Source organism: Chinchilla lanigera, unplaced genomic scaffold (genome assembly GCF_000276665.1).
Source record: "Chinchilla lanigera isolate Chin_1 unplaced genomic scaffold, ChiLan1.0 scaffold00004, whole genome shotgun sequence".
Lineage (NCBI taxonomy): Eukaryota > Metazoa > Chordata > Mammalia > Rodentia > Chinchillidae > Chinchilla > Chinchilla lanigera.
In genome coordinates, this window is record NW_004955405.1 from 32,554,498 (window position 1) to 32,570,633 (window position 16,136).

Genomic DNA, 16,136 nt, shown 5'->3' on the forward strand with positions numbered 1-16,136 from the left:
ATCTGGATGCTTTCAATATGGACATCTGTTCAGGAAGGGACCTGGTGATAGATTAGGTTGGAAAAGTAGCTGCGGGCATTAGAGAGTGTGCTCGGGATACTCCCGCTTTGATCCGTTGTTAAAGGTCCTTAAAGCTTTTTATACCAGAGATAAAAAGAGATCTCTTTTTGAGAAGCATCGCTGCTATCCATGTGGGCGAAGACATGAATAAGCAGAGCAGGGAGACAGACAATTACTGTACTTCAAATACTGCAGGGACAGTCATTTTCAGATGAGAACAGAGGACACAGGAGCCTCCGCAGAAGACATTTCAGAAGTGAGGTGAAGAGCAAGACTTTGAGTCTGGCTTCAGAAGTGAGGAGTAGTGAAAATTAGAAATGCACGGGTAAGTGGCTCAGAGGGCTAAGTGCTTCAAGATGGGAAATGCTCTTCATAACATTTACTGAGGGCCCACTGTGTGCCGGATGAGTCTCCGCCACTTCTTGCAGCTTCCCATCCAGGGTTCCCAGTAGTTCTACTGTAAAGACGGGGAACTAAGGCACAGAGATGCCGCCCCAGGCCCAAGACCACACAGGGAGCGGCAGAGGCTCGATTCAAGTGTTGTATTCCGAACCACCGCCGCCATGGCTTAGAGAACGCACCAGGGAAGGAGGGTTTTGTGGGGGAGAAGCACTGGCGGGGGACACGGACGATGAAAAGGTTTTCAGGACCAGACACGGCGTGGGAGACAAGAAGGGAGAGGACAGAAGTTGGGGGAGTGATGCAGTTTAAGGGCTGCTGTGGGAGAGGAGACAGTAAAGATGACTGAGAAACACACCAGGAAGCCAGACTGTGACAACTGAGTGTCCCCCGTAAACAGCCAGGGCAGAAACCAGTGATATGTTTTAAAACGCGGCGAAGACTAACAAAGCAAAGCTGACTGCCTTCAAAGCACCAGTAAGATGGGCGAAAGCCAAGGAAAGGGGAAGCTCAAACACCCTGAAAGAATGAAAATTCAAGACCTGCTGAATTCTTCCCGCGCTCCCTCAGTCAGTGGGGAAAAGTGCTTCGGAGCCGACACGGGCTCACACAGGGACAGCTGTATGTAAGTAGCTGGGGTGGATAAAATTCCACAAGAAATAAAAATTCCAAAGTGCCAGGAAAGGAAGAGACCTTGGCTGTGCCAGTAACTACGAAGGAAACCTGGGCACTTTAGTACAGGATGATTTCGATCGGAGATTCAAACCCATCTTGGCTACTTACTGGCTGTGACCTTTGGCTGTTCCGAACTGACTTGAACCGTTTGCTCTTTTTGTAAAATGGGAATAAGAATACTGACTTCACAGCTCCTAGATATCAAGATAACCCTTGATAAACAATAAAGCACTAGATGTAAGTTACTGAAACAGTTTGATAATTGCAAAAATGTATTTACTTGTTTTACAAGTATTTGTTGTACTTTCCAGCCTGTGGTAGGCTAGGTAGTTGGGCATTTAGTGCTGAAGTTTAATATTTAACTGACTTGGCCTAAATAGGAACCAAGCTAGAAGACAGCCTAGGAGATTTTGACACATATCATCCCAGCCGATGGAAAACATCGAGTTGCAAGCAGTCATGTGTTAAAAGGAGGCCTTTATTAGTCCTGCTCAGTGGGGAGTATGGCTGACACATATGCCTCAGACCTGAAACTTAGCAAAGCATATGCCTTTAGACCTGCTCTTTTATCATCTCAAAACCTGCCAACTCCAGAGGCATTAATTTTAATCTGTGTCTCTGATGGGTAGCCTATTAAGTTTGGTATTATTTATCAGAGAAAGAATACTCCCTCAGCTCCAAAATAACCATATTCTTTCCATTTAAAATGTTTTCAGGTAAAAACATTCCCTGTTTTTAATAGTTATCGAGAGACACCTTTGTAGGACTTGGGACAACTGATGGCAAATTTCTGAATATGGAATTACAAATTAGTGACTTGTGTAGAATCTGCTTTCCAAAGCTGTTTTCTAAATGCAAATCAGAATTCTAGGGGGCTGGGGATTTAGCTCAGCGGCAAAGCGCCTGCCTGGCAAGCGCAAGGTCGTGAGTTTGGTTCCCGGTACCGGAGAAAAACCAAAAAACAAACAAATCAGAATTCTAAAGAGCCTGTAGTGTTTAACAACAGTATTAGAGCATGCGTTCGTGTTTTTTTCTGGTAGCCTACGAATATAGAAAAACTAGAGACTTTGCCGGGCTGCCCCGTTGTTTGCCCTGGTCATCTTCCGGCTGTTCTGTAAAGCAGATTGGCAGCTGCCCTCCCCGACGGAGGCGATGAGAGAGCCAAGTACTGTGGGCCGTCGAGGAACACGGGGAACCCAAGTTCTTCCGGTGGATTTAGAATAACGCCCTTCGGGGCTGGGGATTTAGCTCAGCGGCAAAAGCGCCTGCCTGGCAAGCGCAGGGTCGTGAGTTCGGTTCCCGGTACCGGAGAAAAACAAAAACAACAAAAAAAAGAATAACGCCCTTCAAACTCTTTTGTCCCCTACAGTTCCCCACACTGCTCAATGGCCACATGCCAGTGCCAATCCCGGGTCTGGACAGAGCTGCTTCTCCAGTACTGCTCTCGTCAAGCTCTCAGAAGTCCTGATGACGTCTGGCCGCCATGAAGGACTCATTACTGATGAAACAAATCTGTCCCCATGGGCTAGTTTACCTGTGTCACGAGAAGGACATTGTGAAACCCTCTATTCATTTGGTTTGCACTTTTCATAACATGGATAGTTTAGATTTGTGTTAGCATTTTAAAAACTGGTTTTTTTTATATATTCAAGTATATATGAAAATCTGTTTTACATTAAGTGAATTTTAATGTTTTTTTATATCCTCTTAGTTCTTAAATGTGGAACACTGTTGACAGTGAAGAACTTTCCTTAATGTTTTCAGTATAACTAATAAGGATGTGAAGCTTTTTTCTTTAATTCTGCCTATGCTGAACTGCGCTTATATACACACTATAACCAGCTGTGCCTTCCTTTGCATTTACTTTTATGTAAATGATTTATATATTTTTTAGTATTAAGAGAAAATGTTTGAAAGACAAAAATTAGTATTGAACAGATCTCTAGTAGAACTTCATTATTTTCACAAGTAGGCTACATATGAAAACATGTATCACTTTTTCTTTTTTGCTTTCAACTGTAGAATTGCCTTAGAACCTCTTCTGAAATGAAATTCAGTAAATGTAATGTCCAAATAATGTTTTTATAAAAAATAAACTAAGCCATATTTAGACAATAAGCCCTCATAAGTGAAAATGTTCTACAGTACATTTTCAAAAAATGAACTTTGAAAGGGTAGCTTTTTAACTGTTTGTCTAACTAAAAGCTGAAGTCCAACCACCTAAACCCCCAGAATACTTCCTAGGTTAGCATGTTTATATTTTAAAAACAGCCCAGACTGCCCTATCTTCCATAGAGAATCACATTCAGATACTTACTGAGTCAGCGGAAGTCAGAGTTTCTCTAAATCCCTAGAACTTTAATTAACATTTCAAAAAAATGTAGTGTTTTGGAAGAGGCTCAGGCTGGTGATAAATTCCAACGAAGAAGCAATTCTGGCATACCAGGAGTCTTTGTACATCTAGGCTTCCACAATTTTTGATGGATCAAAAAAATGCACTGTGTCACAAATACAGAACTGGAGGTACTGGAGGCTCTGCCTGTGGAGCTTGGAACAGGATGCACTGTTTTACGTATTACTAAATTTATGGTGAGAATGAAGGAAATCTGGTAAAAGGAAAATTCTTCAGGAACCTCATCATGGTGGAATTGAACTGATTATGTAACAATCTGGAGCCTTCTGCAGTCCGTTCTTTTGTGTAGTGTAGTTTAGAACAGTGATAACAGAAACACATTTTCTGTTCTTTCAAAAAAATCAGTAGGCATCACTTCAGAGGCGCTATCTATTCATGAAATAGGAAAGACCAAAATCAAGATAAGAGAGCTAGAAAGTGCCCGGTGCTTTAAATTCAAAACTAGGTTAACTATAATCCTTAACGATAACTCACAGAAACCACTTTGAAGTATGACTAAGTAATTGATCCAAAACAAAAAGAACAAAAACAGGCATTTAAAAGGCAGGGATTATAAGAACAAATTTCTTGAATTTTCAAAACAAATCTAAAAATTATGTTGATACTTATACATTTTCCTTCGGAATCGAACACCCCTGGATGTGGACATGCGTGCCCTTACTACTTTAAAACCGCTGACTGTGAAGTAATGGACTGGTTCCAAAATCCACAACTACAGCAACTATGTTCCTCACTCATCATTAATGATAATTCTGTACTCAAACAAACGAGCTGGTAATGACAGAATGGAAATGTTAGAGCTAGAAGGGCCCTTCAGAAAGGGTCCCTCTAACTGGTTCTGGGTACCCAGAGGTGGCTGGAAGTTACCCAGGGCCACACAGCTCACCGAAGACAGTGCAATGGCAGGTGTTAATGTTTCTTGTTTCTCTGAAGCCTAGCTGTAAGTAACTGCTGGTCCAAAATTATGTTAGGTAAAGAAACACATGAACACATCCAAAATGCAAGATTCTTATAAAGGAACTTAAGGAAGTTAATGTGTGAAAATTTCAATGGGAAGTATTATTTTCAATAGTTTTAAAATGTCAGTGTTGATTGGAAACACATAAATAACTACAAATCTGATATTCTTTCCCCCAAATACTGTGCTTAACATACATAGTAGATCCGTTTATTAGAAATGAAAAAGCATCACTTTTTTAATGGATCAGAATATTTGCTGTAATGCAAACAAAAATGGAGATATTGAAGAGTAACTCTTGCAGCCCTGCCTCGTTTGTGTGTGTGTGTGTGTGTGTGTGTGTGTGTGTGTGTGTGTGTGTGTATTTAGGTTCCAAAAACATGAACTTCTTCTTCTGTAAGGTTTTCTTCATCAGTACTAAACCGATATGGCTAAGGTTTGCTAGAACTATCTAACCTGAATGTTGGTCTGTTTGTATACATCTTTTCTATTATTGCAGATTTTCATTCACTTTCATATATGTATCATTTTTACTGTAATATTATTTTTGTTGAATAAATACTTTGTGATAAAAGGTGTTTTAGAGGCAAGTGAGTTCGTTTATTTCCATTCCAAATTTCACTTTTTCACATGGAAACCAGTTGAAAAATCTGTCACCTACCCTTCTGCAGGCATGTAAAAAACTGCTTTAGATTACAGATGCTGAGCTAAATTACTGAGGCTGCGTTGCGGGCAGAGTGGAACGTGTTGGGAAAGTGGTCCCCTCATCTTTTCACTCCTAAATTCTACCAACTGCTCTGTACTGAGAAATGAGCAGGAAGGGAAAAACCGAATCACCATTTTTCCTTTTAGCCGTTTCGCTGATAAAGGGGAATGTGGCCTGCCAGCCTTGGTGACAAGGGGTATTATTCCCCCAGGTCTCACTTGCAGGCTGACCTGCCTCTGGTTTTAGGGCGAGCGCAAAGCAGTCTCCACCTGGGTTTGATACAGGGGGACCGGTGGGGAGGGGAGGAAGGGAGGAAGAGTGGATTAAAGGAGACGGCGCTTGACAAGCTGTCTCAGTACTGTCCTTACAGAGTCCAGATTCCGCAGCTGTGTGTGTGTAGTCGTGACACACTCGCAGGTGTGGTGGGAAGTCATCCACTTCGGTGGCACAGGAGGGACAACATTCACTGGCAGCATTCACTGGCACAGGACACAGTAATGCAGAAATAAGCAGCGACACAGGACGAGCTCAGAAGCAGAGAGGAAGCTTCCAGATAACTGGGGAGCAGTGAGGAAGGGGCCGGCTCAAGTCTGTGGGAGAGGGAAATGGCCAGAGTGGACCCCAAGTGTACTCTTTTGCGCATGTTTCTAGTAAAACGTGTGTGGCCATCACCCGGAGAGGCACTGAAAGGTCTGCATCGCCCTGTCATCCATGCAGCACTTGACAACCTTGGCTCTCAACGTACACAAGAGGGGAAGTAACAAGATCAACGTAAGAGTGGAACTACTGTGAATACAGCTGCAGAAAAGGCTGAAGCGTTCCCATAGCTCTTTTCAGTCGCACTGTTCTAGAGGGCTCGAAAGGCCCGAAGGGTCTTACGCAAGTCCTGAGTCTGTATTCAGTGAAATTCGAGGTCTTTCTCAGAGCCTAGTGGAGCCATCCTCTCGGGAGTCACAGGGCTGCCGGCACACGCTGAGCTCTCCTCCCACTCTGACACGTGCTGTGCATGATCCAGAAGGCCACCGGCCACACCTTCATGCTCATCTCCAGGGTGTGTCCCAGGCACCTCCAGGTCTCCACCGCAGCAGGGCTGAGGTGGGAGAAAGCGGCGGGCGCAGCCATCTTGGCTCCTGTCCTAGTCTCGTCTGTTTTTCTGTCTCCCTGTCACAAGTGTACAGCTACACATCTACCCTCATAGCCACTGCATTTAGCAAGAGTTGAAGGTCTTTGTAGTGATAACCTTCCAGAAATACTAGTTTTTCCAGTAAGATGAATTTCCCTATCAATTAAGAGTGTTTCCCATCGTCATAGATAAAAATTTTTTGTTTCTCTGTAATCCAATCATCAGTCACTTGGCTGTATTCTTCCTGTTTTGGCTGGACAGAAAAGTGATGACTTCATCCAGGCATGGTGCACACCTGTAACCCCAACATGCAGGAGGCTGAGGCAGGAGGATCTCCTCCAGTTCAAGGCCAGCCTGGGCTACATAGTTCAAAAGCAGCTTGTACTGCATAGTGAGACCTTGACTTGGAAGGGAAGGAGGGAAGGAGAGAGAGAGAACTAGTAATTTCAGTGGTTTTTTTTTGGTCAGTAACAGAAACTACTGACCACCTAAGAATGATAATGATTGATGTAAAACTCCTGCCTATCTAACTAAACCTAGAATCTGAATTCAGTATCAAAATATTCTGGTTCTTAACAAGAGGGAAAAAGAACGTCCTTGGGTCTAAAGTAATGCACTAAAAATACTGGAGTCTGTATATATGTAGGTATTCAAATGTTTCAGTTGCCTGCTTATGAGCAGATCAACAAATAAATAAATAGAGGACCTGATCACTATAAACCAATTAGACATAAGAATCATATAAACTATTCTTTACCCAACAACATTCCTCTCAGAATGAAGTTCCTCTCAAGTGCACATGAAACATTTTCTAGAACATACCATGTTATGCCACAAAACATACCTTAATCATTTTTAAACTGCAATCATACAATCTTTTCCTATCACAATAGAATGAAATCAGAAGTTAGTAAGAGAAGGAAAAGGGAAATCCACAAATATGTAAGAATTAAGCAACATACTGATATTAGGAAATATGACAAATAAAAACAAAAACTAGTATCTACATGTATAGGGTAAGCTGAAAACACAGCTGAGAGAATTACAGTGTCAAAAGTCTATGTTGAAAGAAAAAAATCTCAAGTCAGTAACTTAATGATACATCTAAAGGAAGAGAGGAACAGAAAAAAAAACAAAAAACAAAACTAAACCCAAAGCTAGAAGAGTGAGTGCAGACAAACAAAAGTCAGCAAAACCAAAAGTTGGTTCTTTTATTAGATTAACAGAGTTGGTAAAACTGAGCAAAGACTGATGTGTGGGGAAGGGCAGACTTGGAATTTCTTTCTTTTTTTTTTTTTTTTTTTTAGACAGGGTCTCACTATGTAGTTTAGCCAGGCCTTGAACTCACTGTGTAACCCAGGCTGGTCTCGAACTCATGGCAATCCTCCTGCCGCAGCTCCCACATGCTGGAATTACAGGTGTGTGCCACACACCTGGCCAAGACTTGGATTATTAAAATCAGAAAATAAAAGTGAAAATGTTACTACTGAATACTGAGAAACAGGATTAGAAGAGAATACTATGAACAACTGTATGACAAACTGAATAAAACCAATGTAATGGACAGATCCAAGAAACATACCAACTACCCAAACTGACCCAAGAAGAAATAATAATCTGAGTAAAACTATAACAAGGAGACTGTATCATTAATCAGAACCTCTCAATGAATAAAAACCTAGGACCAGATAACCTCATTGGTGAATTCTAACAAATCTTTAAAGAAGAATGGGTGTCGGCTGGGCGTGCTAGTGCACGCCTGTAATCCCAGTACTCGGGAGGCTGAGACAGGAGGATCGTTGCAAGTGTGAGGCCAGCCTGGGCTACAAAGTGAACTCAAGGCCAGCCTGAACTGCACAGCGAGACCCTGTCTCAAAAAGACAAAAAAATTAAAAAAACTTAAAAAAAGAATGGGTGTCAATCCTCGAACTATTCTAAAAATCTGAAGTGAAAAGAGCATTTCCCTACGTCATTCCATGATACCACTGCTACCCTGATACCAAAGCTAGACAAAGATACTAGAAGAAAAGAATACTATAGGCCAAATCCTTTAAGAATATAGGCAAACATCCTCAAGAAAATATTAACAAACTGAATTTAGCAGCATGTTAAAAAAGTTACAGATTGGGCATCCCTAATCTGAAAATCCAAAATGTCTTGAAATCTGAAACTTTCTGAGTGACAATGCTCAAAAATTTTTGGATTTTAGAGTATTTCAGATTTCAAACTTCTGGAACAAGAATGCTCAACTAGTAAAGTGTATGCAAATATTCCAAAATTCAGAAAACACTGAAACATTTCTATTCCAAGTTTTCAATAATGAAGACCCAATCATATATAACAAAGCCATGTGGGATCTTCCCCAGGAATGTCCAACTGTGCTTTAACATACGAACATCAATCAAGGCAATACATATCAACAGTGTGAAGAAAACAACATGATTATCCGAACTGAGGGAGAAAAAGCTTGTTTTTGTTTTCTGTGTTTTGCAGAAATTAAAAATACATTCTACAATCCAGATGGAAATTCAGAAGACCTTTAATAAGCAAAAACAACCCTGGAAAAGTACAAGCTGAAGAACCCACTTTCTGATTTAAAACTTACTAAAAAGTTACAGTAATCAAAACACTGTGCTACTTTCTACATGGATAGACCTACAGACAGACAGACAAATGGAATAGAGCTAGGAGCCCAGAAACAAACCCTCAATTGATCTTGGACAAGATTAGTCAGAAGGCAAATGATACCATTTTTGACAAGTGGCGCTGGGAAAAAAATGGATATTAGAATACAAAAGAATGAAGCTGGACTCTTTCCTTATACCACATACAAATGTTAGCTCCAAAGTGGGTTTATGCCCAAAGGCTAGAGCGAAAACTCTAAAAACCTGAAAAGAAAATATAGGGGCAAACATTTGTGATCCTAGAGACTTGCGAATAGTTTCTTTGATATAACACCAAAAGCACAGGCAACAAAATAAAAAGTTGATTTAGACTTCGTTAAAATTAAAAATATATATACATCAAAAGAACACTTTCAAGAAAGTGAAAGACAGCCCACAGGATGGGAGGGAATAACTGCAAATAACATACCTTATAAAGGGGTAACACCCAGGGTCCATAGAAAACTCTTACAATTCAACGAGAAAAAGACCAGCCTGTTTTTAAAATGAGCAAATTATTTGAAGAGACTTTTCTTCAGTGCAAATAAGCAAAAGGAAAAACAAAAAACACATGAAAGGATGCTCATCACTAATGATTGGTAAATACCAATTAAAACTACAGTGCAATAGCATTTCACATTTATTAGAGTAATAAAAAGGGACAGTAACAAGTACTGGTGAGGATGAAGAGAAATTAGAACCCTCATGTGTTACACGACTGGGAATATAAAATAGATGAGGCTACTATGAAAAGCAATGAGGCAGTCCCCAAAATGTTAAATACAGAACTATGTTTGATCACAAGTGAAAATGGTAACTGACAGCTTTGTGACTATAATCAGTGCCACTGAACTGTACATGTATAAATCATTAAAATATTGCCATTTTCATGCCATAAAGAAGGGGCAACAAGCCCATTAATTGTCCTGAGTCCCAAAGACAGATTACTGTAATTCTATAATTTCAGCTGATAAAGCACCGGAGTGCAGCCACTCTATGTACCCCAAATGGCACATTCAGTGAGTGTTGCTACGCCATTTGGAAAGACAACAAAAGAGGCATCCCTCTCTTACCTTTAAGAACTCCGTCAGTTTAAGAGGATTTATAAGAGCAGAAGGTTCAAACTCTCTGAGTTTCAGCTCTCTGCACCATGATATGATTAATGTCTGAGTGGTGCTCAGGTTATCAACAAACAAAAGCAAAAACAACCTCACAAACACTTGTTCACTTGCCAAATTCCTTAACAAAATAAGGGAACACCCCTAGAACTTCCTGGGAGGAAGAATTTTATGTCACAATTGGATATGCAATACTGTCCCCTTTTATGTGTAAGAACGAAATCTATGGATAAGCTATAGGTCGAATTTGTGACCAATGAAATATATATCCATAAAATGATAAATGTGATGCTATGTGAGAATAGTTTATAAACTGACAGCAGAGGGGCGGGGGGATGTGGCTCAGTGGTAGAGTTCCTGCCTTGCATGCACAAGGCCGCAGGTTTGACCCCCAGCACCACCAGAATAAATAAATAAATAAAAACGACAGCAGAAATTACTAAACAAATGGTCAGCATGATTACAAAGCAGCTACGCCACTCCTGGCACAGTGAGACTCCATCTCACTGTGAAACATCAGAAGAACCCTAATCCACTCTGCCCAGTCTGCCTCCCCAGAAAGAATCATGACTCAACAAAGTCGCTTTTATACAACATGGAGATTTTGTTATTATAAATTTCAAAACAAAAAAAATGGATGAATTTCACATAGTATTTATAACCTTCAAAGTACAATATTAATACATGTCTGTCCGTTAGAAATAACAGCAGTTTGTTAGGCTACCGAGCTTAACATAAAACCAATTTACAGATGTGAAAAGCAGTAGTGGTCCGATATTCACCATCACACATGAATCTGTTTCTTTCAGGAATTTTTTTTAAAAATTAAAATTTCAGTATTATGAAAAATTAAAATAATACCCCAAACATGCCACAATCACTATTCACAAATAAAGTTAAAATGAAATATACAAAAACCCATTTAATACTGTTAAATAACAACAATAAACTACAAGATTTCCTGAACAGAAATGGAAGGACCCCTGAATCTTTTACAGTGAATGTCAGGAAAAAAATTAAGTTATGACTATTTTCATGATGTATAAGGCAAAAATTTACATGACCATTTCAAAATATACCAATTAAGATTTATAGTTTGTAAGATGCACTAAACAATAGTCTTAAAGGTGAACACAAATGCTTAAAACACTGTTACCAACACCAACCTGTGTTTATGATGTTCAAAGAGATGCATAATTAAAACAGTAATATTTATTATCTCTGATAAACAGATAATACCTATGATGCTTTAAAGCAATCCTCTTAAGTTCTCATTTCCCTCGTTTGAAATTTATCATGGCTCATTTCAAAGACGTATTACAGCTTTTTGTTGATTCCAAGTGAATGTTTTGAAACATACACAGCCCCCAAAAGAAAGAAACTGTGCCCCTATGAAGTATCATCCTTTCTAGTAAAAGAAATATTCTTAAACACAAGCAAGACTCCCATGTTTAAATGAACTTATATGGTTAAGTATTAACTAAATTAAAGCACAATGTAAAATAGTTAAAGTCTATTAGTATACAAATATCCAGTAATATGCAGCAGACATTTCTAAAATGAGGAATAGATAACAATAAATAATCTTGGTGCTTTAATTTATTGGTGTCTAATGTGAGAAACCCAAAATATCAGGTGTTCACTTGCTTGAATCAAGTTCTGCATCAGCATGCTTTCCTAAACATAATGTGGTATCAATCTCTAGCTACTCTATTTGCCAATGTTCAATAAGAAATTATATAGCACAAACTTAAGAGTTCAAGATGGCTCACTTAATTTTACTGTTAAGCAAAGCTAAATATATATTCCAGGAAACACTGCAGTTTAATTTTAAAAACAAACAAAAATGCAGCAGTAAAACAATCCATGAGGAGAAACAGATGCATTCACATATAATAAAGCCACTGCAACTTCTTCAGGCATTCAACTGTTGTGTTAAATAAACAGACAGTAGTTATTTAGCAGCAATGATTCTGCAATAAATAATGCACTGTGTTTCTCAGTCCTGCACAAAAATTGCAGCTACAGTTACATCGATAGTTGTAACCTACTGGCTCTAATGGCAGAGAAGACCTTAAAACCGACTGTACAAAAAATTGTCACACTGTGACAACAAATATAAAAACAATCTGTAGGTCTGAAATAAAAAGACTCCACTGTGAAGAGGACAGTGTAGACAAACGGAGATTCCAAGTCCACCAAAAGAAATTACTGCCTTCAGATCTGAGTCCTTGATTGATAAGAAAGGCTGGGGGCTGGGCTTGAAACCATGTTATCAGACTTAAAAGAGCATGCTCTGTCTTCTGTTCTTCCCATGTCCTAAAATATAAAGTCATCTTATGAGGCAGTTCAAGGTTCAGTTTTATCCCACACACAGTATTTGGTGACTAGGAAGCTAATGTTCCCACCAGCAAAGCTAATATCCACGGTAAGATTGATCAGCACTGTCTTAAATGACCCTGTTGTCGACGGGCTCAGTCTACAGCTTCTATGCTTCGAGGTGATGAACCCGATGACTAGGGAAGCACAAGATGTGTCTTCTGCCTCAGGTACCAGGGATGGCGCGTGCAGTGATCAAGCCAGGCCACTTGTAAAAGGTCTCTGTGCCATCTGCAGCTTTCAGGATCCCTGACTTGACTGAGTCAGATTTCTCTCTGAAGATTTACTGAGCTGCCCACATCATACAGAAAAGTGAGTATGTGCAATGCTAAACATACACAGTTGTGGAATGCACTGTACATTGGTTTTTACGTCAATAGTTTTACTGATCAACTTAGAAACCAAAAGCTTGGTTCCACACAAAACTTCATGATCGACATGTGAAATGGTTTATGACAAACACACCTGTCTCTGGATAAGAAGAATTTCGAAAACCCGGGTCCTTTTGCAACTGAATCTCTTTCAAACTGAATATTGATATGCCTGAAATGCAGACAGAAACGATCAGGTGAAAGTGTAACATTATTAAAAGCAAACACAACCCAGCTATACAGAAACATTTAGAAAGTATGTAGTGATTCAACATAAAACATTGATACCATGTTTAAAGGTTATATCCCAGCTGGAAGATCTCCCTTTCTGTGTGTTTTGCGGAGAAAACCAAATGAAGTAATCCCCCTTCAGAACCTTTCTTCTGTCAATTCTGGTTTAAAGCATGGTGCAAGTGGGTGTTTCTCCAACAAAAACACACTGTCTGCTCCAGTGTTACTGGGGTTGGGAGACCAGATCAAAATCTGTCAGTGGGCTCTACTTCTCCGCCTTTCTTCTTTGTCTCTTTAGGGGGGTATTAAGGTATTAGGGAAGAGCGGTAGGTCTCCACAACCACAGCTACCTACCTCAAATCCAACCTGGGATAAATAGTGAGCATCACTAACATCTTCTTAAAAACCACTCATAATTTGCCTCTCATTTCTACTCTCTTTAGGAGGCAGTCTTTTACTAAGACGCGTCCAGGAAGTTCTGAGTGCAAAGTCTTCAGGAGTTTTGACTCAGGAAGCGTCATCACTGAACGTCAGTGAATCAGTACTGTCTAATAAGTGAGGATGGGGGTTTTTCACAGCTCAGCTTCCAAGCCACCGAACTTCCCCACTCACCTCACTCAATTTTAAAGTAAAATACTGCGCTAATTTAAAAAAGCAAAGAACATCATGAGCAAAATTAGACGGTCACTTCAGGCATGGGCAATCTGTTTTAGTGATTCTGGTAACATGCTCAGCCCTGGCACGGGGACAGTGAAGTCAGAGTGATCACAAGAAAGGAAAATCATCTTTACACAATAATGAAGAGATGTATTTTCATGAGGAAACCATCTTACGTTTCCACTGTGCTTCATTAATCCTTATAGAAATCCACTTTTAATAACTCAACTGAAACTAGATTAGGCCTAAGGATGCCATCATTAGATTGCATATTCCAGCTTAAGTCACTAAGGTTATTAACCCATACTTGAGTATTATGGATTTCTTACAGAGCAGGGGCAATGTGCCCAGTACTGCAGGAAATAAAACAGAAAAACAAGACACATCATTCTTCGCGAAACTCCGATCCAATTACAAAAGACTAAAAACTCCACAATCCTCTCTTTCTAAACTTTAAACGCACCCCAGTACCCAACTCTGGACAAATGAAAATAAAGGGAGAAAAACATTTTAAAATTTCTCTTACTTTCTGGTAAAGCATGTATTCTTGGTCCCAGACTTCGGAAGTATACATGTTTCATGGCCTCTTCTGCTGAAACCCTTTTCTTAGATTCATACTGTAGAAAGGCAAAGGACTGCTTCATTAATCTTTTCTCTAACTAATGCAAAAAGTTGGAGAAGGGTAAATTAGGATTTAAAGCTATTTTTTTTTAAGGCTTCATTACTTAGTATGATTACATTCAAACACCAATTTGGAATACTCCAGATACACTCAAATTTGAGTTGCTATTGAGAGTATGTAGCAATATCTTAGTTCTACATTTCCAAGGTAACACTGGATCTCAAAAAATTTAAGAGTCCTTGTATTTTCTGAAGTGGCAAAAAACTTAAATATTCAACCTTTAGTCTTAATTTTCTTCATGAACACCACAGGATTGCTGGAAATACACACAATATCCTCACTACAGATGTTCTGCTATGTATCTATCCAATACCCACTGTTCTGTCTTCCCTGATGAGACAATCTAGACTTGTTCCAAGTGTCCATCCTGCTATCAGATGGAGCACGAATCATGACTGCTCTATGACTGAGCTAATCATAACAATCCTGCTCCCCAATTCCCAGCCTCTTACAATTAATGCTCTGGCCAATGAGACTTGGGAAGAAGCCTTGCAGGGGTTTCTGCGAAAGCCTTTGCTTTCAAGTACAAGAGTTAATGTGGCTGGTACCACCCTCATCCTCCCTCTTCTTCCTGCTTTGGAGGAAAATGAGTGGTAGTTGGAGGTGCAGCATCCTGTAAGGCAGTAAGTATAAGGAAAAAGAGAACATAAGAGAATGTGAATTGCAGAGAACACGGCCTTGACACAGTTGATCCATGCCAGCAGCTGATTACCTCGGACTGTTTTAGGTCACAGTAAGAGACCCAGACACTTAAGAGAAACCATCTATTAAAAGCTTTACTTAAGTACGTGCCTAAAGCATGCCAGATACTAACACAAATAATCCCATTTAGCAATGTTTGAGGGCATTGTTACTCATCCAATTCTATATGAAGAAACCAAGGCTTAAATATTCACTGAACATTTACAAAATAGGATGTAACTTACTTGAAGAAATTTTGTGATCAATTCAACTCCTTCAGAGTCTAACCTAAAAACAACAAAAAAGTAGCAATTTATCCCTTTACTGATAGAAACTTTTCAGATAAGACTATTTCATTGAAGTATTTTCATTTGCTAAGTTTAAGTGCCATAAAATGGCCACTATTGTTGCCTTCAGGTAGACTTAAATTTGTTTTAGCTTTCTAAGACTTATCTGTCGTGTTTGTTAAGAACAAACCATAAAGTAATTGGGCTTCAATTCAAATTTTGAATATTCAAGAAAAAATTAATTGTTAAAGCTGTAGAAATTGTTTAGTCACTGTTCTGTCTCACAAGGGTGAAACTCAGTAATGAAGCTTAAGCATGCACCGACTTGCAGTGCTCCCGTGAAGACAGCACACAACAGCACCGTTTTCCTATCACCGAGATGGGAGCACTGAGACAGGGATCCTCGGATACCTCTGCGGGTCAAGATAAAGCCAGGGAAAAGCCATTCAACAAAGTTTTTCAGGATAATCTGCCCATCAGTGGGTCCTAGAGGGTACCAAGTTCCGTTTTAATACGCCAGAATTTCATAGAACTTCATTAATAAGGACTAAGAAACCAAAGAGATAGTCAATAAGGATAACCAATTACACTGATGTAACTGACATAACTAGGAACAGTATTTTAATGAAATGTTTATTTCAATGGAATAATCTGTTGATCAGACACCACACTGGGCAAAAGTACAACCACAAATAAGGAAATATTTTCCCTTGAGCCTCTTTCGGTCCTGTGG

General features: G+C 39.6%; 2 protein-coding genes across 5 annotated transcripts in view; one reads left to right on the top strand and one right to left on the bottom strand.

Moving 5' to 3' along the window:
* Nucleotides 1-5,083, top strand: part of Elk3 (ELK3, ETS-domain protein (SRF accessory protein 2)) — a 32,670-nt gene extending 27,587 nt beyond the window's left edge. For 2 of the 4 annotated variants that reach the window (XM_013518514.1, XM_005374495.2), the window contains one exon: nt 2,504-2,700. In XM_013518514.1, the coding sequence (XP_013373968.1) occupies nt 2,504-2,602 (99 nt within the window). In that variant the 3' untranslated portion in view covers nt 2,603-2,700. Of the gene's footprint in view, nt 1-2,503 lie in introns of all 4 variants that reach the window. The other 2 variants (XR_259422.2, XM_013518521.1) reach the window with 2 other exon arrangements.
* A 5,612-nt stretch (nt 5,084-10,695) lies between these two features.
* The window catches only part of Cdk17 (cyclin-dependent kinase 17), a gene marked incomplete at its 5' end in the record, with an annotated part of 43,196 nt that continues 37,755 nt past the window's right edge, over nt 10,696-16,136 (bottom strand). Inside the window, 3 exon segments of the mRNA XM_013518508.1 lie at nt 10,696-13,037; nt 14,280-14,370; nt 15,362-15,404. Coding sequence (XP_013373962.1) covers nt 12,922-13,037; nt 14,280-14,370; nt 15,362-15,404 — 250 coding nt within the window. The 3' untranslated portion in view covers nt 10,696-12,921.